Source organism: Pelodiscus sinensis, chromosome 1 (genome assembly GCF_049634645.1).
Source record: "Pelodiscus sinensis isolate JC-2024 chromosome 1, ASM4963464v1, whole genome shotgun sequence".
Lineage (NCBI taxonomy): Eukaryota > Metazoa > Chordata > Testudines > Trionychidae > Pelodiscus > Pelodiscus sinensis.
The window spans coordinates 106,374,123-106,401,737 of NC_134711.1; the positions used below are offsets into that span (position 1 = coordinate 106,374,123).

The 27,615-nt window shown below is 43.5% G+C and overlaps 1 protein-coding gene across 4 annotated transcripts in view; it reads left to right on the forward strand.

The window, feature by feature from the left end:
* Window positions 1-25,177, forward strand: part of DENND5B (DENN domain containing 5B) — a 189,130-nt gene extending 163,953 nt beyond the window's left edge. For all 4 annotated transcript variants that reach the window (XM_075940597.1, XM_075940587.1, XM_075940572.1 and 1 more), the window contains 9 exons: window positions 2,145-2,273; window positions 5,538-5,659; window positions 8,527-8,672; window positions 13,813-13,931; window positions 15,953-16,140; window positions 17,418-17,500; window positions 17,653-17,779; window positions 19,515-19,689; window positions 20,773-25,177. In XM_075940597.1, the coding sequence (XP_075796712.1) occupies window positions 2,145-2,273; window positions 5,538-5,659; window positions 8,527-8,672; window positions 13,813-13,931; window positions 15,953-16,140; window positions 17,418-17,500; window positions 17,653-17,779; window positions 19,515-19,689; window positions 20,773-20,956 (1,273 nt within the window). In that variant the 3' untranslated portion in view covers window positions 20,957-25,177. The remainder of the gene's footprint in view (window positions 1-2,144; window positions 2,274-5,537; window positions 5,660-8,526; window positions 8,673-13,812; window positions 13,932-15,952; window positions 16,141-17,417; window positions 17,501-17,652; window positions 17,780-19,514; window positions 19,690-20,772) is intronic.
* The last annotated feature ends 2,438 nt before the right edge of the window (window positions 25,178-27,615 follow it).

Here is a 27,615-nt window from a genome sequence, read left to right on the forward strand (position 1 = left end):
AGGGTTCTTTCCAAGTTTGAACATGGAAATTTTATTACAAAAATCTACACAATAGCTCTGCTTTTTTTCAAACAGATATGTAGAAAACTTACTGGGCTTGATTATTACTTACGCAAGGCCCTTTTTAGACTTATCTGGAAGTCTGAAGGGGTCTTACTGTAAATATCTGAAAAAACTAGCAATTTAGATACCGACTATACTGGAGAAAATTATTTTTGTTGGGGGACTCAGTCTCCTGACAAGGATAACACTGGTAGGTGTTAAGTGCTCTTGGAACACATTCCTGCTGGCTTTGTCTATTTTAGGCCTCTTTTTCTTAAATATTCTATGGCTGCTGCTACCAGTGATAGGCACAATGGGAATGTCTCAGTAGCAACTATCATTTTACCATCTGTGCCTGCTTTTAGACCATGGGTTCCCAAACTGGGGGGGCATGAAGAAATTCCAGGGGGGACGCAAGGTGATCCAGCCTTCTCTCCCCTCCCCCCCCCCCCCCATCAGACACACACACACACACACACACACGTTTTGCTGCTATTTTTGTTTTTCATCCTCGGTCAGTTCCTTTTATTCCCTCGAGTTTTGCTGCTGCTTTTTTTTGGGGGGGGAGGGAGGGGCTGTCTCAAAAATCAAAAAGGGGGCGTGATGCCGAAAAGTTTGGGAACCGCTGTTTTATACTGTATCCTAGTTTAGGAGTGTAGATGGTAACTTCCAAGACACACATTTGTGAAAGCTGACAAGGGAGCTGCTGTTGTATAACTGGATTTCCCAATGTGACTGTTGCTTTTTTGAAGTCAGCCCTGACGGGTGGGGAAAGGGGGACGGGGTGACAGTTGCCCCAGGACCTAGCAAATCAAAGAGGCCTGGAGCTTGTGGCAGCAGCCAGAGGCCTGGGCCCTCTAAATCGCTGCCGGAAGGCTGTATAGCACACTCCATGCCGCTCTGAGAGCTGTGGGGAGGGGCGCTGCTGGTCTCTGGGCAGTGCAGAGAGCTGGCTGCTTCAGCCTATCCCTTTGGAATCACAGAGCTGCCCTTCCCCTCACCTTGCTCGAGGGCCTGCGCAGCCTCTTGCTTCCCCTATTTGAAGTATTATTACCTCAGCCTCTATGCTATAGATTAGGGGTGTAATAGTGTAGCCGATTAACTGATAAGCAAAAGCTTATTGGTTAATGCTATAGACTACACGCATTTCCCCCCCTACCAGTAAATTTTGAGCAGACTGGCCAGCAGCCTGTCTCAGTCCTGGCTTGCTGTGGGTCCAGGACCTACCCCTGTTGCGGCTCTGCATTTAAAGTGTTATTGGGAGGTAGACAGGCAGGCAGCCCTGCTCAGTTTCAGCTCATGCCAGGTCCAGAAGCTCAGACAGCCCCACCCCCTCCCCAAACAGGGGCTGCTGCCACCCCTGTATCAGAGGCAGCAGCCTGGGGTGACAAGCATCCAGTCCGCAAGGGGGGCTGGGTTTTAAACTGGCTCCCCTCATAGACCAGTTCCCACCTGGCACCCCACGCTGCTGCCTCTGATACTGAGGAAGCAGCACAGAGTGGCAGAGAGCTCCCAGGGAGTGGGGCCAGGTTGCATTGGTTGTCAGCCCTGCCCCCAGGGACTATAGAATAGTTGAGTGACTGAGAAAAATGCATGAGGTTACTTGACTATTCAATTTACTGATATTTAACATCCCTAGTACAGATGAGTGGTAGCCTGAATAGTGTTCAAACACCCTTCTAGCAAGGTGCTAACTGTGTTCCTTTGCTCGAGGCAGTCTGGGCCTATACACAGTATAAACAATTCCAAATGGCTTTGCAAAACTACAAAAGACTTTCTAAGAAGTTTTTTAAACTCATTTTTTAAATGTTTTATTTCAAAAGTTTTTTTTCCAGCAGTATGCTAGCTTTCACAGGATGTATTGAAAACTTTATATATTTGCTGAAAGCCACATGAACTTTGTTTTACTTCTGGTAAGACTTCTCTAATTTGGGGGGTGGGGGGATTGCAGATTTTTGCATATTTTGTAAGCAGTTTTCATTTCCAGAGATGTTTTCAAATTCAATTAAAGTTCTGCGATATATTGGATGCTGTCCTTTTAAATGGGCAGGATTTAGTGATTTTTTTTTTTCTTGTGTCCCCCTCCCTTCCTCCCATTTCAGGCATATTCAGAACATGAGTGAGATAAAGACTGATGTAGGCCGAGCGCGAGCATGGATAAGGTTGTCTCTTGAAAAGAAGCTTTTATCTCAGCACCTAAAGCAGCTTCTCTCCAACCAAGCACTCGCTAAGTAAGAGTAACTTATTGTTCTTAAATCATCGGTTTCACAGTACCCTGATTAGGTTTTAAGGTTGCCCTGTGAACTATCTGGCTTTGCAGCTGGTCTGGGACTAAAGCTAGCTAGCACCAGTCAGAGAGAGGGTGTTGTATGAGTCTGGATTCGGGATGGTCTGTTTCCTGACACCCTTTATCAAGACCCTGTCAATTTTTGGATTGCTGAGGTCCTTCCAGAATTAGCAGATGGAAGGGGAAACACCCAGCACAACTTGCAGAGCCTGAGCAGAGTCCATTAGGACATCATGCATTCCTCACTCCACAAAAGGAAGGTTTGAGGAAAGCTTGAACCAAGAGGGGACTCAGACAGGGTAGCTGTGCCTTTAAATAGCATTAGTTCCCATCCACTGCTCTTCGCAGACTTAGTGAAGACCACAGCTTACCTTAGTCCATTTCCTCTTTGTGGGAAACAAATGGCCCCAGTCCATTTACAAATGCAGACATGTCCATAGTCTTCACAACAAGCCAACTTTCAGCCACTGGATTAATTAATTTGAAATAGGGAAAGAACTCTAGATACCAGCTGCAACAGGGTGGGATTCCCTTTGCTCCCCCTCACCTTTACTGAGCCTTCATACATCATTTCTCTATATATATATTTTTAAAGGTTTTTCCTGCAGGACAACTGAGTGACGTCATCACATTGCTCTGCGTCCAACCTGCCTCCTTCCTCTCCCCCAGCTCCAGCCCAACCTCACTGCTTCCCCTCGCCACTTGGAATTGCTATTTTAAACCAAGCTCCTACTCCCCTTCCTCCGCCCTCCACCCCACAGGGCTTTCAGTGCCAAGAAATATGGCACAGTAGCCGGCAGACCCCACATCGCAGCCTGCCTGGGAGGGAGGGTGCTGTGCTCAGGACAGCAACCCAGGGACAGGCGGTAGGAGCGGAGTCCCCAGACAGGTTTATGTGCCAGCAGTGGGCTCTTGGGGGCTCTCCCACTTCCAGGTTCTTGGGGAGCCGGAACACAGTGCCTGAGCACCCGGAGTCCGGCTGCCCTCGCAAAGACTCATCCCCTCCCCAGTGGCTGCACTACCCTTGGCTGGCACAGCAACCTCAATCCACCGCACCAACCTGTCTGCTCCTTCCTTTCCACTCCCAGCAGGCAGGGCTGGGGCAGCGAGCAGCGCAAGCAGGACGGCCGGGGGGAGAATTCAGGACAGCGGCCCCCTGCACTGCGACTTTCCCCACCTCAGCAAGCTGCAGTGTCCTGGGCTATGTCTAGACTGCAAGCCTCTTTCGAAAGAGAGCATCTAGACTGCACGTTGAACTTTCGAAAAAGCGGCTTGCTTTTTCGAAAGAAAGCATCCAGTGAGTCTGGATGCTCTCTTTCGAAGAAGCCCTATTTACATTGAAGAACGCCTTCTTTCGAAAGAGGAACATTCGAAAGAAGGCGTTCTTCCTCGTGAAATGAGGTTTACCGCCATCGAAAGAAAAGCCGCGTTCTTTCGATTTAATTTCGAAAGAACGCGGCTTGAGTCTGGACGCAGGTGAAGTTTTTTCGAAAAAAGGCTACTTTTTTCGAAAAAAACCCTGAGTCTGGACACAGCCCTGGAGTGCTGTGTCTGCACAGCGCTACCTGTGCCTCACTGCACCCCGTGTGAGGTGGGCAGGCACCCCTGTGCCTCCCCGGCCACTGGGGTTAGAACAGCAGGGATCAGGGTTGAGGGGGGAGGGAAAGGGCCTGGGTTGGTGGGGGGGGCAAAGACCCTGGTTTGTGGGGGAGGTGGGAGAAGGGGGTCCTGGGCTGGCGTGGCAGAGGTGGGAAGGACCCAGGCTAGTACAGCTGCAACCCAGCCCTCCGCTGTGGCCAGAGAGAGAGCTGGGGTTGCCTACCCCCTGGGAGAGGGGGGTGGGCAAGTGCAGCGAACAGGGGGCACAGCCCCCTAGTATATAATATGTATAAAAATTGGTGTGTGTTCCCATTGGGAGTAGCTGCCTTCGTACAGGAGTTTATATACTGGTATTAAATACGTAAGGTGGCCTGGAGCAGCACTGAGAGGCTCAAATCAAGGTGAAATGCTTAGAACCAGGGCTATTCACACGCCAGGACTGGGGTCCTCCTCTGTAAGGCACCAAACCAGTCACACATGGCACTCCAGTTGCCAATCTGGCCAGCAAGAAATTGCAAAAGCAAATCCCCTTAGACACTCCAGCTTTACCTGTGCCTCAACCAGCACCACTCCTTACAACTTCATCTCACCAACTCCGAACAGATTCTCCCAGTCCCAAAGGACCATCCAGAGTCTCAGGTCAATTTATACCTCAGATCTTACCCGAAAGAGAACACTGTACCGATCCTTTAGAAACTAAAACCTAAAGGTTTATTCATAAAAGAAAGAAAAGGTTGAGAGTGAGATGGCTAAAGAAAGCACATTCCATACATCAATCACCAAGTCCTTGATGCAGGCTCTTAGCAGAGATGTAACAAATTGCTAGCTTAAAAGTCTGTGGAGTACATCCTATGTTAGGATGGGTCCACAATTTCTTCCCAGCCTTCTGTCCTTAGCAAAGGTGCTTCTGGAGTGGAGGGCAGGAGCGAAGACTAAGATGGAGGCCGGAATACTTTTATAACCTTGCCCATAGGGGAAATCCATTGTTCTCCTGAGTGATGGTTCCTCACATGATTGCCAAATCAGTCAATGTCTGTTTTAGGCAAGGAGCCATGGAGTACCCAGGTATGTCCTTCTCAGGCAAGGGGCCATTGTGTGTTCCTCAGGAGTCAGTTGGCAACCCTTAAGAGCCATTTTCCATGTAGCATTCACTGGGCCACCACCCCTCACAATAGGTGGTTGACATCTGCTGCTGTCTCCCAGACCAAAAATATGTAAAATGAAAGTACAGAGCCCATATTCATAACTTTACATACAAAAACCATACAAGTATATGAGTAGCATAGACAAAATCAGCATAGCATAAGCTTTCATTAGACACCTCACAGAGCCCACCTTACATAAATTTTGGGGCAAACACAGACAGTGGGTGCAACAGTGCTCTGCATTTTCTTAATACAACCCAATAACATGACACCAGGTTTGTGCTTTTGCTAGTGTACATCAACATAGTTACATTGACTTCAATGGATTTCTTCCAGTTTATACCAGCAGCAGATCTAATACTTCCCTTCTGTGTAAATTAACCCTTAGCGTGGTGTTGTGGGGTCCACAGACCTTTTAACATTGTCTCTTTTTAAAGCACCAACAATATTTTGCTTTCTCACAGGAAGCTTTATAAGCGTTACGCTTTCCTACGCTGTGAAGAAGAACGAGAGCAGTTCCTCTATCACCTGCTTTCACTCAATGCTGTGGATTACTTCTGCTTCACGAGCGTCTTCACCACAATCAGTGAGTTGGGGACTCAGACTTTGTCTTGAGTGAAAAATGGTCGCTGCCGGGGTGACGGAAGAGTGATCCTGAGATGATCAGTGTAACTGGGGTCTTACCAAGCAGCCTGCAATCATGGCTACTGAGATCAGCACCTCTGGGAGTTGCTTTGGGTAACCAGCTGTGTGTAAGCTCATGTGCGAGTGTTTTGGATACAGAATGGGATTGTGGAGGAGAGTAGCATTCAGATAATACTACAGTATTTAGGTGTCCTGGTAAAATTTTCATATAATAGAATTACGTAGCCCTTCATTTTTTTATTACCTAGAAAAGTCTGCTACATCTCCAGGCTTCCCCATGTTTTGCCACTATATGTCCACCTATGTCTGAGAAACAGATAGGACTTTGTGGGGCCTGTTAATGGCACACTTTGAAGGATGAGACAGAAGTAGAATTACATTGCTACAAATGGCGTCCGGTCCATTGAGTTGGGAAAGTTGACAGCCCTACTGTGTCCATATGTGTACACTATGTACTGTTTCCCCTTTCAACCCAAGCAATTAAAGTTTGGGTCTTTGGGGATGTTCCATTTCGAAGTAGAAATTGCGGCTTTTCTTGCCAGATTTCTTCTGCTCTTCTCCCTGTTGTAGTCTGTCACTTCGGTTTCTCTCTCTCTCCTATCTCAAAAACAGCTGCACAAAACAATGCTCCACTCAAAAACTCCTGGGTGGGTTCACACACCCCTTTTTGTCTTAGGTGGGGCTTACGCACAGGCGCTAAGTTTTTATATTTCTCTGGAGGTGTTCCTCCCTCACTCTGCCCCTGCTCTAAATCCCCATTCTCTTGTGGTCTCTTCCCAACCCTGCTCTGTTCCCTCCCCCAAGACCCTGCATTCACTCAGTTTTTCTGCCTTTGCTCTGCCTCCTCTCCAAAAGCTGTGCCCTCACACCTCCCCTTCCTGCCCTCATTCCAACCTGTCCCCTTAGGCTCTGCCCACCTGCCACTCTTTACTCTCCACCTGCCCCAAAGTGGCTTCTGCCAGTCACCAAACAGCGGATCTGCTTCTGCTGTGGTAGGTGGGTGCTGAGCCTCCCACAGGTTTTTCCCCAACACCACAGAGTGTTTTTAGTTACGTCAACTGAAAGGTGAGTGCGCACCCATCGGCCACCATGGACGTTTAGCCCACCAAGCTGCTTCAACATTTTAATTGACTCGAGCCACATGTGCAGTTGAGCAGCACTGGTGCTGGCCACATACAGACTCAGAATGGTATCCTCTGCACAGTGTGACCTTGCATGTATTTTACAGGCAAGGTCACTCTGAGTGGTGGAAGCAGTTTTGTAGAGGAAGACTGCTTTGGGCAATTTCACCCTACCCTTTAGATGCCAGTTGGACCAGTAACCTATCCCATCTCACATCAAGGCCTACTGAGATTCCCGTAGATTTTAAGTGGAGCTGAGGGAATAGTGTCCACTGAATTGTAGCACTGTATAATGAGGGTCTGCTTTGTAATATTGCAGAGGATGACAGCTCCAGATCTGTGTCTTCAGCCTGACAACACATTATTAACAGCTTTGCCAGTATTCTGATACACAGGGCTATAATGATAAATTCGAATTATATTGTTTCATTCTTAAAATGGAGATTCAATGAAGCAGGCATTTTCTAAAGTTCCTTATTGCTCTGAACTGGTTTTACTGCAAGGTTAATGCTCCTAGCTTTCATTGCAGTACAACAGCAACACCTGGTGGCTGTTCAGATCAATCACAAATATATTGTTTATGCACAAGTAAGGAAAGGCCTACCTATCTCATTCTCTGACTTGTCTCCCACATTTCCATCTCAGTGTTATACTGGGGTCCATTTTGATCATTTCTTATTTATTGGCTTATGCACCGTGTTTGGTATATATAGCCATTGAAAAATGTTGGCCAGTTTTCATTTGAGTATATTAACTCCAAATGTTGCAAGAGAACACCAAAAAACGTAAAGGATGTTGTTTAAATTTGAAGGACAAAAGACTCTTGATGTCCTTCCTAGCTCTGCACATTGAGAACATTTTGTTTGCAATGACAGAGACTTTAGGAATTGATTGTTGAGGCTGCACTTATACACAAGTGAATAATTGGTGCCTGTGTTGAAACCACCCAAAAGCTACTGTGCTGCACATTAGCTTTAGTTTAACATCATAATTCCTATGATGTGCATTCTAGAATACTCAATGAGTTGACAGAGGATGTATCTAACCCCTTAGCTATCATCAGATTATCAGATATGCCAGACTATTGGAAGGGGGGCTTTCAGGTGTCTGGGGTGGAGTGGGGGGGATGCACCCCTCGGCGCTAGGGGACCAACCCGGCAGCACTCCAGCTGCTCTGCCCCAGGCATCTCCAAGTCAGCTGCTGCTGAAACTGACCAGCAGCTAATGCCGGGAAGCCTGGCGTAGAGCAGCTGGGGTGCTGTGCCCCCGGCTTCCCGGAGTCAGCTGCTGGTCAGTTTCAACAGTGGCTGACTGGGAAAGCCGGGGGCAGAGCAGCTCCAATGGTCCGGCTGCCCGGAGCACTTCTGGGTTCCAGACGGTGCCGGACCATCAGGAGTGCCGGACCATTGGATGCCAGACCAATGGAGTTTTACTGTACTAAGCGATCTAAATTTGAAATGGTTTTATGACCTCTTTTATGATGTGTGTCTATTTTTCATTGTTCATGCAAACACTGCATGTTGGATACTTTTAAAATTCTCATTTACAGTATGTATTGAAGGATTTTTACTTGTAATACTTCTGAGGTACAGCACAAGAACCAGGTCCTAATTATAATCCATTGTGTAAATCACACTCTTAAAATGCAGTTGTTTTGATTCTGGATTTTTTTCCTCCCTCGTTTTAGTGATTCCATACAGGAGTGTGATAATCCCTATCAAAAAACTAAGCAATGCCATCACCACATCAAACCCATGGATTTGTGTTTCAGGAGAGCTAGGAGATACAGGAATAATGCAGATCCCTAAAAATCTCCTAGAAATGACATTTGAGGTACGTGCTCAGTCTTCTTTTTCAATATTCAGTTTTGAGCATTACTAAGAAACATTTATTTTGCTTTTTTTTTTTTTTTTTTTTTTTTTTTTTTTTGTATTCAGAGCACAACTTTTTAAATAGTTTGTGTGTCCACGGTCACTGTAGACTTGAAATAAAAGCCAGAAAACTAGTGGTTGTAAAGTTCTTATCTTCATTGATGAACAGAACAGATCTGTCTGCTGTCAGAACTCTCTCACTGGCTTTTGCTTACCCACTGTGTCTCATTCATACTACTGGTCCTCATCTTGAACAGCTCTCTACAACTTACCTCAACTTACATCCCTCCTCACCTTTCTTACTATTCTCTGCTTTCCCTTTGCTCTGTCAGTGTCAACAGCCTCCCTATGACATTCTTACCTCCTCTCCTGTCTTAAAGCTTAGCTCCTTGCTGCCCTCGATCTATTTGAGCTCCCTTTGCTGAACACACAAAAAGCTATGGTAAAGGGATCAAAATGCTGATTCCCACATATCTTTAGCCTGCTGAGACCGGGCGAAGTTTACGTACTATGCAGCTACTTGGTAAGCAGCTTCTAGGCATGCCCTTGGTCATACATTTTGTGTCTGACTCTCCTCTTTGCAGTGGGGACTCCACAGTGCAGTTGCTTGAAACGAGTGCCATCTCCCCAAACCTAACAGCAGCTCCTGTATGTTCCCCTGAATCTCACTAAAGGTGAATATCTGCTAGTTTTCAGTTACCTCTTCAGAGTGATCCAGTGACAGTGGTCGTCTAGCCCCTGCCTTGGGCAAACTGCAGTCTGAAACTGCCACTCATCATTGGCAAGAGAGTGTGGACCTGTTGCCTTTTCCTATTACTGGCTGTGTCCCTGCAGCCTTAGCACGCTCAGGCCTTGACTAAGGCCCTGCAGGCTGGGAGTGAGGTCAGGTCGAAGCTCCCCAGCTCTGACTCCCTTTCCCCAGCCCTGCTGTACCGCCAGGAAGCCTCTTGCTCAATGCCAGAGCAAGTATGTGTCGATTCTCCTCCTGCAACCCCAGCTGGACCCTAACTGGTTGCATCTGCCTCAGCTATGGGCTCCATTGCCTGAGCCTTCCCCCAGGGCTGCGTTTTAACCCTTAAAGGGCCAGTACAGGTCAGATGTCCTAGTGCACTATCCAAAACAATACACACCCCATTTCTCTCATTCCTCACTACCGTGGAGAGTACTTTGGGCTTGGGCAGAGTTATCTAGGGTGTTTAGAACCCTTCCCCTGCAGTTCAAGAGTCTTTCCAGCCCAGCTGGCTTTCCCTGTCCTTGGTTAGGCCATAGTTAAAGCAATCCCCTTTTATGAAAGCCTGATCATTTCTTCCACTCTGCTGCCAAAGTTTTCTGTCCCTTGAAAAACCTTCTACCTTTTGCCTTCTTTGAGTCCTTTTTAAGTCCTGGCTTTTTTACCTCTGTCCCTTTTTGCTCTATTTGGGAATTTTCCACACACTCCACTTCCCCTTTCTTGAAGTCAAGTTGGAGAAAACAGCTTCTCACAGCTCCAGACAACCTCCTCCGCATGCCCATTAAGTCTAGAGCACAATCATGACAGTTAATGATTCTACCCTGTCCCTGATCTGATCAGCATGTGCTGTTCATGTCAGCAAGAGGTGGATTTCACACCCCCGTAGGCCAGGTCTACACTGCCGAAGAAAGTCAACCTAAGATATGGAACTCCAGCTACAAAAATGAGGTAGCTGGAGTCCACGTACCTGAGGTTGAATTTCTGCAGTATTCCCCACTATGGATGTAAATGAGTAGTCAACGACTAACTGATAAGCCTACGCTAGATGAGAGTCAACTACTTGCATTTCTCCACCACCACCCCCTTTCCTCTGTATCAGAGGCAACGGGGTGGGGAGGGGAGCAGGAGCCAGTGCTGTGGGGGGAGCCAGCACCATTTCCACAGTCCCATCTCCCTGCCCATGCTGCTGCCTCTGAGAGATAGCAGCGTGCGGGGAGGCTGCCAAGAAGCAGCCTCTGCCCGTGGCAGGCCTAGGCTCACTGTGGGCAGAGGCTGCTCTGGCAGCAGTCCCTGTCTGCGGAGGTCCAGGCTGGCCGTGGACAGAGGCTGCTGGACTCGACTCAAGCTGGGACTGAGCGAGCCTGGCTTGGTCCCAGCTCATGCTGGGTCCAACAGCTATCCCTGCTTTAAATGTAGTAGGAGCCGGGCTGCCTGCCCACCTGGCTCTTACTACATTTAAACTACAGAGCCACAGCGGGTGTAGCTCCCGGACCCGGCACGAGCCAGGACTGAGCTCCTTCCCTTATTGACTAATCATGTAGTTGACTAAACGATCAGTGAAATACCCGCTTCTTAACATCCCTATTCCCCACTGCGAGAGGTCAAGAGAGACTCTCATGTCAATTTCCCTTATTCCTTGTGATCTGATGGAGTACTGGGCTTGACCGAGGCACCATCAGCGTCTCTTTCGCGGGTCCTTACTAGGTCTGCTAACGCGCACCCCGGGAAATTGATCTCTGGAGTATCAATCTAGGGGTAAGTGAAGACAAACGCTTCGGTTGGGTGGCGAACCTTTTTTGGGTTGGGGGCCGCTGACGCTCAGAAAAATCAATTGGGGGCTGTACACAAGTGGGGGGAACCCTCACTGACATGGTCCCTGATTGAGAAGGAGAAAGACACTCCCCACGTTCCCCTCACACACCAGAACTTAGGAAGGTTAGCCTAGTAGATTTTGTGTGCTCCAGCCTTGCGGTGGGGCAGCAGTGGGGCTGGAGCACCACCACTGGCTCTCTAGTGTTGGGGGAGCAGGTCCATGAGCCTCAGAAGCCAGATCCACTCAAGCTGGGGGCCACATCTGGCTCCTGGGCCTGAGGTTCCCCACCCCTGCCCTACGTACTTCTATGCTGCAGCTGGAGGAGCTGCAGTTTTAAGTAGCTGCTCCTTCACAAGAGACAGCTTGGATTAATCACCTAGTGCAATCCCTTCTGATACCCTAGGTGTATACTTAGGCAGCTAGCCCGTACCGCTGTTTTTTGTGGTATACTGATGCAAGCAAAGCCATTGTGTGTACATCTCCCTGAGCTGGAAATTGCATCTCCAGGTACAGTGCAGACATACCCATAGAAACATTTCCTGATCGAACAGTTTCATAACTTCTTAGCATCAGATGTAATTAATGCCTTGGTTTCATCAATCAGTTGACAGTTATGGACTGTTAAAACCATTGCATTTGGTACTAGAGTATAAATTTATCATACAGTGTACTAACGTTATTACTCAGTCCTGGAAGCAGCTGCATTGAATGAAACAAACGTCAGAAGGCAGTAGAAATGGAAGGCAGCAAACAGAATGATTTTTTTAAGACAAATTAAGTTTAAAAAGATAGCAGAATATGAAATGAGAGTACTGGATTGGCTACAGCAAAGAAGATTTATGGTGGTGGAGACACTGAAAGACAACAATGGGATGACATAAAAAATAATGCAAAAAATAATGCAACATACAGTCAAGATCAGCCTGACCTAGAGGCCAACTAGGGTATGTTTACACAGCAAAGTTATTTCGGGATACCAGAGGTATCCCAAAATATCTACCCCACATCTTTTGAATGCGTTTGCTATTTTGAAATATAGCAGATGTGGTATTTCACCATCCCTGTAAACCTCATTCTATGAGGGATGGCTCAAAATAGTAATTTATTTTGAAATTTGGCACTGTCTACACAGTGCCAAATGACGAAATAAGCTCTTTCTAAATAGACTTGAAATAAACTATGCAATTTGCATAGTGCAAATTGCACATCTTATTTTGAGTTTCAGGTGCTGTGTAGATGCACCCTTACTGAGTAGATACTGAGATGTTGTATGTGGGGACATGGCCAAGCTAGGCTTAATGGAGGAACAAGTCTTGGACAGGAATGAATAGCAATGAAGTACTTTTCCCTGTATTGGCAAAGATGCTCTGGAATGAGAGGGACAGGTATCATCCCTCTATAAATGGAATGGTCTCCCAATATGTCAGACATTTTATCATTCCAAATCCCTTCAAAAGACCCCACTTCTTTTTCAATGCTCCTATATTCTTGCCCACCTCAGCTGCACAACATTTGTGTGAATAATGTATTTAACAGAGACAATCTCTATGCTGACATTTAAGCAGGGCTGGACCACAACATTTTGGCACCTGAGGTGGGGAGCTCAAATGACGCCCCCATACCCCTTCGCTTGAGCCAAAACTTTGAAAGGTCTCGATTCTGCCTTCTTCCTGTTCTACTCCTCTCATGGCACTCCTCCATCTCGAGCAGAGAGAATACATATGCATCAGCAGCAGACACAATTTTCTACATGCTGGGTCCTAGTGGCGCCCCCTCCCCCCCACACACAGACTAGCACCTGAGGTGGCTGCCTCAGTTCACCTCATGGTAAGGCCAGCCCTTCATTTAAGGCACTGTTCCAACAAACACTTCATGTGAATAGTCCTGTTGATTTCAATGGGATTGTTTGAAGGTGTGAAGATACTCTCCAGTATAAATGTTTGCAGGATTGAAGTCTTAAATTGTAACAACTTCTGAATAGGAACATGCCCTATATATAGCATCTAGCAAAATGGTGCCTACTCTGCATTGGTGCCTCTGGTCATAATATAATGTAAATATTAAAAAATAGTGCACTGGACTTTATCTGTCTTTCATGGTCATAAACTTTTCGGGGGGGTACTTCATTTCATGAAGGACTAAGCAAATTGGCATTTAATAGTAATTGATAATAATGACTAGCTTCCAGCAACAGAATGACTATTCATATTTACAAGATACTTTTTGAAAAATTGAGCATACTGAAAACAAATTTAATAAATAAAAGCACTTTTCTTGCCTATTTATCTTAGACAAAGCATGCTTAACACAGTTCCTAATTATGCATCGTAAACTCTCACTGCACAGATTATAATCTCTGAAAGAACGATGAATTTGTTTTGAGGTCCTTCTGGGTTCCTGTTTTATTCAGTAAGAAACATCAATTATGTGGATACTCAATGTGTTTTCAGCTGTGTTTGCTTAGTTATGAATCCATGCTTCCTAAAGAAAGCATAATTAAACAAAATAGTGAATTAAACTATTGTGGGTTATTTTCTAATCTCTTTCTTTCATTTTCAGTGCCAGAATTTAGGAAAGTTAACAACCGTTCAGATTGGTCATGACAATTCAGGGTTATTAGCCAAGTGGCTGGTAGATTGCGTCATGGTGAGAAATGAAATTACAGGACACACATACAAGTAAGCAATAAGTTTTAAAGGTTCTAACTTTCTAAATCTGAACTATTATGCAAACAAGTGACTTGACTTAGACCTTAGAGATGCTCAGAGATCCTTTTAGGTTTTAAAAGCTATAACTGAAGCTGAAAGATGTAGTTAGAAATACAAGGGGAAGTTTGACAGTATGAGATTTTGTTAGTCTGCTGAGACAGAGCAAACAGCATATTTCTAAAGTACTTATCACCATTATCTCTAATAGTCAAATTGATAGGCTTATGTATGATGGGCTTATGTCTGTCCAGCACAGCTATATATAAACAAATTCATTCCCAAAAGCTTGGACAATTGATTTTAAAATGGTAGCTGGCCAAAAAAGAAAAGCCATTAAATGTCTAAAGATTTGAACAGGAATACAGAAGCACAGCTTTAAGAAAATGAAAGTTGTTCAGATGGCTGCGGATGTGTATTCTGCTTAAGTGTGCACGTGTCCAGCGTACCAGTGCCAGAGAACTTGTTTAGAAGTACCCATCAGTTGTCACTTGTGCCTTCTCTCTGTTGTAGCCCCTTTCATGTTTATACGGATTATCACCACCTGACATGCCCCATTTCCTTTTCCCTGACCACAGTTTGATTTGGAGCGTTCAGTGTGGTAACGGCCTGATGTACGCCTTTTCCCCATCCTCAGACTGAATCTGCACCCTGCCAAACTGATGCTTATTGTGCCAGCTTGTTGAAGATCATGTTGGTTCTCTGACCTTTATCTATCCATCCAACTGACCGGCCAAATCAGAGCTGGAAGAAATCTCAGGAGGTCATCAAGTCCAGCCCCTTCCCCAAGGCAGGACCAATCCCAACTAAATCATCCCAGCCAGGGCTTTGTCAAGCCGAGACTTAAACACCTCTAGGGATGGAGATTCCACCACTTCTTTAGGTAACCCATTCCAGTGCTTCACCACCCTCCTAGGGAAATAGTTTTCCCTAATATCCAACCTAGACCTCCCCCACTGTAACTTGAGACCATTGTTCCTTGTTCTGCCATTTGTCACTACTGTGAACAGCCTCTCTCCATCCTCTTTGGAACCTCCCTTCAGGAAGTTGAAGGCTGCTATCAAATCCCCCCTCACTGTTCTCCAGACTAAACAAACCCAAATCCCTCAGCCTCTCTTCGTAGGTCATGCGCATCAGCCCCCTAATCATTTTGGTCGCCCTCCGCTGGACCCTCTGCAGTGCATCCACATTCTTTCTATAGTGTGGGGCCCAGAACTGGACACAATACTGGACACAAATATCTTCCACTCCGCTTCAGTATTCAGTAGTGGAATCTGGTGGAAAGGAATTGAGTAGGGTTCAGATGGAGCTGTCCTTGCGTAGGCATGGGAGGGTATTTTAGGGTCAGAGGGGATAAGCACTACCCTGATAGATACAGCTAAGCACACCTTTCTGGCTTTGGTGCGCTGGCTGTGTGCACACCTGAATGGAATATACATCTGCACCCACATCTCAAAGAAAAAAGTTACAGTATAGATAAGTAACTGTCTTCTTCATTGGGTATTTTAATCTGAGGTTTTACATTTACACACTTTCATTTTGTATATGTAGAATCTAAAAGAGCCCCATCATATACTTTTTGTGTAACACTCTTCTGTCTTCTATTGTCTAATGCTTTCATACAAGCTTGAAGGTTTTCCTTTTGATTTGACAAACGTGGGTAGTTTTTCTTTGTTTTTAATGGAGCTAACGTTAACATTGCTATGTCTTAATTACTTTTTTGCAGTCAATAACATGGATGGCCAGCACAGCTTTGATAAGAGATAATTTGTTGGATAATCAACAAAGTGAGGGGTGTCACTTTTTTTTTTAAAGACACTTTTTCCATTGCTTAGAAATAGAGGGGCTTGTTTTTTTTAAGTGGCAGTTTGTGACTCCAAAGATTATTTCCCATCAAATAACAGTGTTTGGGTGGGTCATAGCTGACGCTTAACTTTGAATTTGAGTTGGAATCATACATTAGTTGAAACTTCTCTGTTGGGGGCATACCACAGGTTCCCGTGTGGACGATGGCTGGGGAAGGGAGTTGATGATGGCAGTCTGGAGAGAATTCTTATTGGAGAACTGATAACTTCAACGTCAGATGATGATCTTGGGAAGCAGTGCCGTACCCCCCCTCTACAGAAATCCCCAACCACAGCTCGCAGACTGAGCATCACCTCCCTTACAGGAAAGAATACAAGTAAGCCCAAGCCATTTACAGTGCTCACAGCTATAACCCTGATGATAGTGACTACTAGAAAATAAAGGCATGTTTAACAGGATTGTAACTGCTAAAAACTAGGTTTAATCTGAAGGCATAATTCTTTCCAGCCCTGCCTCTGCCTCGGATTTGCTTGCTGACTTTGGTCAAATTACTTAATCTACCTGGATTTTCCCGCTTGCCCAGTGGGAATAAAACCTGTCACTAAGAGCACAAAATTCTGAGGGTTATTGTAAAGTCACAAGTACTAAATATTTTTATTTCTTTTACTAGTGTCTCTTTTTCATGCAAAACATAGTCTAAAGAGAGCAACATGAAACCAGTGCTGCGAACCATGCATGCAGCTCTGTGCATGTCTTCAGAGCATTTCCTCAGGGGTGGGAATTGCAATGCTCAGTGATTCTAGTTGCCTTTCAAGTCACATGAGGCCTCTGCTTTTGATATGTCGAAGGCCCATCAGTATTTTAGAAATAAAAACACTGAATTGTATTATATTGAAAAATTGGAAAGCATTTGGAAAAGAGCTCTGAGACTGAGTCACGGTCTGGAACATGCTAAAATGGGAGATTAAAGAAACACTATAAGCACTAAGCAGCTTGTAAACATATTAATAAATTACTTGATGACATCCTTTAAGTACCTATGTAGAAAGAAGATTTCTGATAATAGAGGACTCTAATATAGCAAGATCAAATGGCTGAAAACTAGAGCTAGGCCCATTGAAACCAGATACAGGGGGTACTTTTTTTTTTTTTAGCGAGGGTAAGTAATCATTGGATAAACATACCAAGGAATGCTATGGATTTTCAGTCAACCTTGAAGTCTTTTAATGTACATTAGATGCTTTTTTTAAATGTTATGCTCTAATTCATCAAGATGATGTGGATTTGATGCAGGAATTACTGGGTGATGTTCTTTAGCCTGCATTATACCGGAAGTCTAGTTGAACTCTTAGCAATTCAAGAGCACTTCATGTGTGTGTGTGATGGATAGAGATTCATTAGGTGAAATAAATTATGTATAAACGCAAGTCTGTGGCCTGTGCAGTTTGTCCAGCAATATATTGGATTAGTTTGATGTCACCTACAGCTGAAGGTTGTATGTTTGTTACATGCAAATAACTCCATGAGCTTTCCCTGTATAAAAGATAGAATGTTTCCTGCACGTGTGAACTAAGTCTAGTTGTCTGTGTTTGTTTAATGTGTATTGTCTTAATATTGTTATATTCAGCAACTGTGTTTTCCATTAATTTACAGAACCTAATGCAGGGCAGATCCAAGAGGGAATTGGGGAAGCTGTGAACAATATTGTGAAACATTTTCACAAGCCAGAGAAAGAGGTACTTGCTATCATTTCTGTAATTAGAAGAGGAAATGAATGTAAATCTTTTTATAACCAGAGAAATGGGGATCTGTGTACCAATAACCCATGTTAAACCTGGGCTTTGAAGTTCATTGTACTTAAGAATGGTTGTATCTTTTGGTTCCCTAGAGGGGCAGCCTTACTGTTCTACTGTGTGGTGAAAATGGCCTGGTTGCAGCACTGGAGCAGGTCTTTCACCATGGATTTAAATCAGCTCGGATCTTCCACAAGAACATATTCATCTGGGATTTCATAGGTAAACTGATGCGTTACGTTGGGATGAGAGCAGAGAAAGGATTAAAGGGAAATGGCCACAAGTGCGCATACCTCTGTCTTTTACCTCCGGTTTTAATAAGCTTGGGCTCCATTCCGTTTCTACAGGACAAGTTTCTCGAGATAACCCTTTAAGAGTGTTGTTTGTACAGTGTTCAGTGAGACAAAAACAGTCCCTGTCCTGAGCAGCTTTCAGTCTAAGACAGGCACAGATTAGATGAAGTGAACTGGAAAACCCAGGTGAGATGACAAGTTGGGACATGAACAGGGTTTTTTTCTGCGTCGCCAACACACACGTAATGCTGGGGTGGAGTGGGGAGGGCTTTTAACTGATGTGAGCTAATAATGTATTTTAGCCTAGTAGAAGTGGGTGTTTTAGGAGGCATTTGAAGGGAATGGCTGGCACAATTGGAAGTGGGGCAGTTACCCAAGCAGAGGGGGCAGTGTAAATGAAAGCAAAAGGACAGGAGCTAAAGAAAGAAACAGTGTAAGGATATGCATAATTCTAAGATGTTTTATGCAAAATAGGTCTTGAATTGTATCAGTCTTATAGTTGCAATTTGTTCTATTTAGGTGTCTTGTTTGCTGCATGTATCATTCTGGTATGTGAAGTTAGAAATATGAAGCATGAGTCTTTATAGTTTTAAATGTGCTAATGAGAGCCATTATTGGTGCCCAGGAAGCCTAATGGCTTGGTGATCAACTTAACGACTTGTAAACAGCTTTGTTTGTCCTATAAGTCCAGAAGGTGGTTGATCTAGAAAGACATGTGACCATACCACTTGGTACTGAAATCCATTTTGAGCCTGGTGTTTTTCCATGGGAGTGGGGATGCCAAACAAAAGATTCCTGCCCTGGAGGAAAGTCTGTTTAAGGAAAATAGGAAGCTATCAGCCCTTTATATTTGGCACTTGGAAACTGCCTGGCACACCCTAAGAGAAAAAAGAACTTGAAAGAAGTCTGGAGGCCCAGATCAGAGTAAGAGATCATCTCTGTCTTGAGGCTTGTGCCTGAAATAACAGCAGCTGTTTTGGTAAAAATTTGCGTGTATCCAGTTTCTTAGTGAATTAGCACTAGCCCTGCATTTTTTGTTCATTTTTATTTAGAAATCTATTTTGATCTGTTTACAAGAGAAAACAACCACTTAAATCCTACTTTTTGTACTTAATAAAAACATTTTTGTTTACTGTCAGGCCAAGTGTAAAAAATTGTTACCTGAGGGGAGCAAATGGTGTGCATCTCTCTTTCGTTGATAAAGGAGGTGAATCCTCATGAGCTTTCCCTGTGAAAACCTTTTACACAGAGAAAGATGGACTTATTTGGAGTTGGTTTCCTGGGTGTTGTGCTCTAGAACTGTATCCTCCCAGAGCTGAAGTGATTCAGTGTCTGCATTGCTCTACAGGGGGATGGTAACCCTGGCTCTGTGCCTTTTGTCTGAGCGAGACCAGAGGATCTGGTCCACAAGGACAGGGAGGTGGAGAGCCCTGAGAGCAAGAATGCAGGCATCAGTGGCATGATCAGCACAGTCCCAAGTGGTCTTCCATGACCACATCCTGTCACACCCATGTTTCACCCTATATTGATATATAGTATCTGTGAGGTAGCTTTTGGCACATGCTGCCTTTTTCTAATGGCTTTCTTTGCATAGTTGTAAGGTGCTACGGTAGCTTCAGGGTGTTTCCTATGAATCATGGCATGGTTTTACTTTCTCTCCCCAGAGAAAGCTGTTGCTTACTTTGAAACCACTGACCAGTTTGGGGACAATGAAGAGGATGTCTTGCTTCAGAGATCATCTTGCAAAACATTCTGTCACTATGTAAATGCTGTCAGTTCTGCACCAAGGAACATTGGGAAGGATGGCAAATTCCAGATCCTGGTTTGCCTGGGAACTAGGTACAGATTGGCATCCTTCACTGTGGTGTTCTCTCATGTTACAATGTTGTTCAACTGACTGTTCTATCACTCTTATTGGACACCTTCATTGACCAGCTTTAAAATATCTTGGACGTATCACTTGTCCACTTTTAAATAAATGCTCTTAAGAGCAGAGGAGAAATTTAAGTTAGATGTATATTATTCTTTATGATTAGTGTATACATTTCTGCAAGTCATTTTTTTCAGTTTTAATGAAATTCAGGTTAATGCTGGGAAATTGTGTGCATGTCTGTCTTTAAGTGATTTTTACAGAAAGCACAGGCCTTATGAGTTCAGCATATCCTCAAAAGAGGAATCGGTCCACTTTTTCTTCCTCCACTCTTTTTAATAACCTAAACGAAAACAGCACATGTCTATTTTTGTCTTTGAAAACCTTTTGGGATGGAAAATCTGCCCTTCTTAATAAGATTCTTGTGTACTTGTATAGATATCTCTTCCTTTTTCGCTTCCTTTGTCTTATGCATCTAGATAGTTTTATTTTTTAAATTACATTTCACCGATATAGAATTCCCTGGATTTTTCTTTCATTGCTACTAGCCTGGAAATTAAACTGCTTCTTTTCCCATGGCATTAATCTGACTTCTTTGATCTCTTCCCTGCCTCTATTCTCCTATGTCAATCCTCAGCAAATTAAAATAATTATTTTACCTATACTGTGGTCAGAGATTTATACTGAAACACACTCTAAAAGTTTTAGATGGTTTTTTCATTGACCCAAATATAATAGTGTGCTTCTGTTTCTCCGAATAGAAATTCAGAAATAGTAAAACGAATTAACATCTACTGAAAACTGGAATGGGGCACTTCTTACTACATGATTTTATGTAATGTCTAAAAACAACATGATATTCACCTAATTGGGCCTCCAGATGCCACTGCATATAAATAATAATATAAACAGGATCCCACTGAAATAGGAAGCTTTTAAGTGCAAATGACACATGTCACATATAGAAAAATTGATAATGTGTTCTGGGATGTGTTTTAGATTCAGTTCTACTGGACAATATATTGCATTAATTCCACTGTTCTCTCTGATAGGGATCATTTGCTTCCTCAGTGGATTCCATTATTAGCAGAGTGTCCTGCCATCACAAGGATGTATGAGGAGAATGCCCTTCTGCGGGACCGCATGACAGTGAATTCCCTCCTCAGAGTCCTACAGACATTACAAGATTTCAACATCATCCTAGAAGGGTCACTCATTAAAGGCGTGGATGTTTAGCATGGCTTTGAAGAGAACTTCACTATTTCTCTGCTCAGCAAGCAAATGAAAATTGGGGACCTGTTAGAACTTGAATGCTGCGGTAGTGGATCACTGTAAAGCAAAAGCACCCTGTTATTGGGTAGCAGTGGGAAACCCAGTTTACACCAGATTCTGGACTGTCCTAAAGCTGCAGACAAGCTAAAATGCGGTATTGTAGTTTATTTGAAACAGAATAAAAATAGAGTATTTTCATGTGTTAGATGTGTGTAAATATGTTATCTTTAAGAAATTATATTACTCTTAAACTTTTTTCTTAGACAATGTTCTTGTGCTGAAAATAAGTAGCTTACAATTGTGGGAGGGTGGGGGAACAGGGGTGTTGCTGCTTGATAGCAAGGAAGAAGCCAGTCAGTGTGTAAATACAGTGCAAACTCAGCAGGGCTTTTTTCAGGTATTGCAAAGGAACACAGCAAGTAGCAATGTGTAGCCATTGCTCTCATCTCATTCTTGGAAATGTTGTGAATGTATACTGTTTACTGTACATGGTTTCCCCTTATTTTGTGTTTTAGATCCAAACCTTTCCATGCATATAAGCTGTGAGTCGTCATTATTTAAGATCTTTTGTGTAATCTTTATCAGTCAGCACAAGTTTAGGTGCAGATGTAATGTTTAAATGCTAGACATGAGGAATTGTTGAACCTCCAAGAGAACCTACCAGGATCTGATATCTGGCTTGGTTTGGGGTTTGTTTGTTTTTTTTGTTTGTTTGTTCTTTTTACAGTACCAGACTATATTTGAAAAGTGTCAATAGCTTGATTTGTCATTTTGTCCCTGTTCAGTCAGGTTGGCTGTCTGCTTTTGTCTGTAGGTGAGGACGTACTGTGAGAAGTTTCTGCTTTTATAGATTTGTTGAAGAACTTGGTTCAGAAGATTTAAAAAAAACCAAACTCTGTTTCTGTTTGAGACACACGTTGCTATAGAGTCACATACACCGACTTTGCTGTGCTACAGAACTGTTTCAACCAGTTGTGATATACTGGCAAGTTACTAGTCTTCCTTTATCCTGAAGAGTTAGTGTTCCTAGGAGGCACAGGATCACTTTTTGCTTTGGAATTATTCAGCTATAAAAAAAAGAGGCAAGGGGAATTGGTGTCAAGGCTTGTGTCTCCTACTGTTTCAAACTAACAATGTGTTAAAGAAACAAAAATGTCACAGACCCAGAACTTGGATTAACTGGGAGCTGCTGAAGTTGTGCATGGTAAAATAAAAGCTAGATTATTTAAAGCCAGGTGGGTGATAGCAGGCTGAAAATATTTGAGAAGTATCATTCCATTTTCCTTCCACTGAGATTAGATTTATGCAAAGCTGGGAGTATGTTAACTCTCAGCCATTATTAACCTTCAGCAGTGGTTCAAAATCCTTTTGTTTGTTTAACTGGTTTAATCAATTTGATCACAACTTACTTCTTCAGTGGATGCCTGGGGACATCACACAGCTTGGTATAAATAGTCTTTGCTTGGGGGAGAGCTCCTTTGCTAAAATAACAAATTACATTGTAGGTCATAATTGCAGTGCGCTACAAAAGATTTTGGATGAATTTTGAACAGTGCTTTTTATGTCTGGAAAGCTAAAGTGTCCCCCCCCCCCCCCCCCCCAAATACATATAATGAAGAGGAACAAGATCCAGAAAATGAAAGGCGCTTAGAAAAAAATGTTTCTTTCCTGCTTGCATGTTGCCACCTTCAGAACAGTATTAGAAAATGGGCATTTTAGTCACTGCTCGCTTGTAGATAAAGTTTAACATATCCAGTGAACTATGGTGAGGCAGGATGAAGATACTGCTCCTTCAGAGTATTTGAAAAAGATTAGGGATAAAGGCAGGCTGAGGGAGGTGGAGGCAAAGTGTAAATTAGATAATACAAAAGTATTAAGTATTGATAGAAAATAGCACTAGCTTTTGCAAATTATAGTAGTGTAAAGCACTGTGGAAGATACTAGGTAGAAGGATTCACCTCCCAGGCTGATGAAGCTTATGCATGGTCTGATGGTGGTATACTCTCTCTTTTTGAGAGCTTATAAGAAATAACCACTCTGCTAGCTGCTGTCCACATGAGCAGTGCTTGTAACAGCATTCATTTTGGTGTCAGGAAGGAAGTCCCACCCCAGATCTCCTGTAAGGATGAAAAGCAAACTGATGGCATCCGTCTTACTAGAAGCAAGAGTTGTGGTGCATGAATAGAAGGCTGACTAAAAGAAAAGGAGCCCAGGAAGGTATCTCATCTGGTCTATATCATTCTCTGCTTAGCAGAGCTATTTCAGTATCTGAACATTTATTCAAATTGTTATCCTCAACATGGGAGGGGTTCTTCATTGCTTCTTGATTTAACCAAGGGCACAGATTTTACCAAAACAAAATTGTTCAGAATCTATCAATCTGCTCTTGCTTGAATTGACCAATGCCATCCAAAATGTTCTATCCAGGACCACAGTCTCACTATTGGTGTTGTGGAGAACTGATCCTGGGAAGCTATGAACAATTCAGTGGGATTGGATTAGAAGCCACATCTGTACATTAACATCTTTAAATCATCAGAAGGGTGTGTTTTAGGATGTCCAAGCCACTCTAGCTAGTCAACAGATGATATGGCCAATAAATGAAAATTCATCCCTACCACTTGACTTTTTGAACGAATTATAAACTATTGTGTGATGCTGAGAGTTCAGAGTTTAAATTTTCATTATTTGCTAACCAACAATATAATGTCCTACAATTAGTGTTAATGTTCCCTCCCTCCCTCCCACCCACCTGACCTCCCATCATCAAAATTATCTTCATTGCACCATGAAAAATTATCCATTTTGTCATTGATCTGTTGGCTTTTTGCAAGTAGATTACATTTCCTTTCCAGAGAAATCTGCATCCTCCTAGTTGTGTTTTCAGGTTTTTTAAGTACTTACGGCTGATGAAGATAAGTAGCCATGACACTGGACTACAAGAAAATTAAGTGGAAAATATGTGTAGCTTAGGGTACAAATGAAAATGGAGGTGTCTTTAAAAGGCAGGCATAGATGGCAAGGACTGTCCATAGCATGAGAGGGGAAGGATGACTTAAAGGTAGTCTTTTAAATCTAAAGAATAAATCAAAACCTGTCTAACTAAAAACCTTAAATATGGATTTTTTTTCCTTACAAACTAGATAAAAGAACCCATAGTATTTCACTTAACACATGAGTGCACATGGAAAAATTTAACTTGTGAGACGCATTTATTTTGTTAAGCTTCACACCACATGAATGATATGGGAAGAACATTATGTCTAAAATTCCCTTGCATGCAATAAAACACTGGAGGTGCCCTAAGGTATTCTGAAGCATGAGGCACAGTTGAGTGCCTCTAATCCCTAATTCACTAGTTACTTGACATCCTAGGGGGTATGGTTCTTTACAATGAAATTTTATTCTTTCATGTATTTTTTAGTAGATTACTTCAATAATTGGAAACTGTGAGGTTTTGTCCTGTGAGGTCTACAGAAATCATTCTAGTTCATTAGAATGGTGAGAAGCCAATCTCTTAAGCTAACACAATTTATACTTCAGTATTAAAGCACCTTCCTTGGTTGAGAAATGGAAATTTTGGAAAGATCAAAGCCCTCTGACACCTACGTTTATTCAGTTAACTCTTTAACCATATATTATCTTTCTAGTGTCTGAGTTCTGCATAGTATTACTATATTAACATCAGTACACTAGATTGAAAGTCAGAAAATCAAATGCATCACTGAGTCTCTATAAAACATGTATTTATAATTCTCTGAAACTAACTGGATTCCATTGTGTTCAGTGAAAAATCTGTTTGCTCTGAGCTGACGTGAAATTAGTTTATCTTTATTCAAAATTATCTCTCTTTTTAAAGTAATGTTGATGGCATAATTAAGAAATTTCTGTCTTTCAGTCAAATGAAGGTGTGAATCTCATAGGGAAATATTCTGTGTTAAACTTGAAATGTACAAATGTGCCCTGTATAGATTTAAAAAAAAAAAGAATCAATTATTATGATTATCATTATTTTGTCTTTACATTATTACTAACTGAATCAGAACTGGATTATTTTCAGAAAGTATTGTTATACCAAGCACTTTAACATATCATAAACTGACATGAGTTTTTCAGGTTTTGAAGTACATTTAAATACAGCTTTTCATGCTATGTTCTTTACAAATAAAACTATAAAAATAAGAACTTGTCACTTTGTCCTTCTTGAACAGCGACCAGAAGATGCATGATCACACTTAATGAGCTGTTTGAAAACTAGAAGACAAGTTCTGAAGATAGAAGAGGTTGAATATAACAATTCTGTTTATATCTTTTTGTGACATTGTAGAGAGAAGCTCATGAGTATTCTGTGTTTGTATTCTCCTTGATGTTTAACTCTGTCAAGCAACAAAATGTGACGGTCCATATCCTTCATTTTGAATGCTTAGGCTGAAATATTTTTGCTGGTCAGAGGAGAGAACCTTGATCATGATGAAGTTTCTCTTACAAAAAAAGGCAAGATGGGTGATGCAATATTGTTTATTGAATCCATTTTTTTTTTTCAAAAGAGATGTGCCTTCAAACTACACAAAGCTCTTTTGTAGGTCTTTTTAGATCAAAGGCTTTTTTTACATTGCCATCTGAACAGCTAACCGCTTGGGTTGTGTGTTTCCCTTTGCATCTAGCATCTGACTTTTTTTTTTTTAATTAAGGGGTGCACTTTGACTGTCAATGTCCTAAAGGTCCTATTTTGTTCTCTAAGAAGCTGAGCTGCCAAAATATTTTTGATCCATGGGTCTAAAACCTGAAGCTGATAAAAGTGCCATATATCATCTGGCTCCAGCAGATATTTTATATGAAGAACACTGCATAGTGTGAAAAGGGGAGATGAAAGTACCATAGAGAAAAGGTGGAAAATCGAACTGATAGAATGGTTCTCCTTCTTCATTGTATTCTAGGAAAAAAAAAGGTATGTACTAGATTTTCAAAAGCATTCAATATTGGCCTAACCCTGCTTCTGCTGGACTTACGTCGGATCCCTACTTACGAACGGGGCTTTTCTCACCACGGAGGACGCGGGCAGCGGGACCAGCCAGACGTGCCGCGGTCCCACCGCCCGCATGCTCCGCGGCGAGAAAAGCCGCTGCACGTCTCCCTGGTCTGCTGGGGAGCCTGGTGCGCCCCCCCAGACCCCAAGAAGACCAGGCTTTCCTCGGTTCTGCAGGAACCAGCCTGGCAGCACCCCAGCTGCTCTACCCCAAGTGTCCCCAAGTCAGCTGCTGCTGAAACTGATCAGCCGCTGATTTCAGGAAGCCCGGGACAAAGCAGCTCTGCCTCGGGCTTCCTGTAGTCAGCTGCTGGTCAGTTTCAGCAGCGGCTAAATCGGGGACACCTGGGGTACAATATGTACCAGTTCCGACTTACATACAAATTCAACTTAAGAACAAACGTACAGTCCCTATCTTGTACGTAACCCGGGGACTGCCTGTACTTCAGTGGGAACAGTTAGTGAATTCTGAACAGTTTTAAAAATTGTACCCTTAAAATCTACGCAATGATGTTTGTTTAAAAAAAAAAAAAAAAAAAACTTTGCCACAGAAAGTGAAGAAACAAACCCAACTTTGCTAATTTTTCTTATTTTTTGTCATGACACTAGCAAATTTGGGATTTTTTTTTTACATATCTCAAGAAGACAATTAAAAGCTGAATTTTCCCTTCAAATGGCCACTACCTATTACTGTCAGTGGGAATGGAAGCAGCAAGATAACTGCTATCTCCCTGCAGTCTATCTACATGTGGAAGTGAAGTTGCCCTTCATAAAGCTGACTGCTATCCCCTATGGTTTTCAATTAGATTGAAGCCCTGCCTGTGGGCAAAATGGCTGCCACGCTATGGTTCAGAGGACTGCAGAGTATTTAGACCAGTGGTCCCCAATGTGGTGCCCGTGGGTGCCATGGCATTTATGTGCACCCGCCGAACAATCTGGGCCGGCCCTGCCCCCAGGCGTGCGGCACGTGTGGTGCCAGCCCCAGGCGCATAAGCGGCCCCTGCACCAGTCGCGAGGCGCATGCTGGTGCTGGCCCCCGGACGCGCGTGACCAGCCCCGCCCCCAGACGCACGGCATGTGACCAGCCCAGCAGCCCCAAAAGGTTGGGGACTGCTGATTTAGACTGTAAGGAGTAGTAGAGATATGGCTAAGTGCATGAGGGAGGCTCCTAGAGCTCTTTGGGGGGTTCTCAGGGCTGAGACAGACACAGCAATACCCCTGAGCCTTGCCTTCATGCATGGTCCTAGGGAAGTGAAAGGGAGAGTTAGGCAACAACCGCTGCTGAATCTGAACCTTGGAGCCCAGGACACTTGCCTGCTGCCTTGGGATTTTTCCTTCACTTGGGAGCTAGGCAGAGAACATAAGAACCAAAGAACGGCCGTACTGGGTCAGACCAACGGTCCACCTAGCCCAGTATCCTGTCTGCCCACAGTGGCCAGTGCCAGATGCCCCAAAGGGAACGAACAGAACAGGGAATCATCAAGCAATCCCTCTCCCGTCACCCATTCCCAGCCTCTGACTGGCTAGGGGCACCATTCCTACCCATCCTGGCTAATAGCCATTGATGGACCTAACCTCCATGAATTCATCTAGTTCT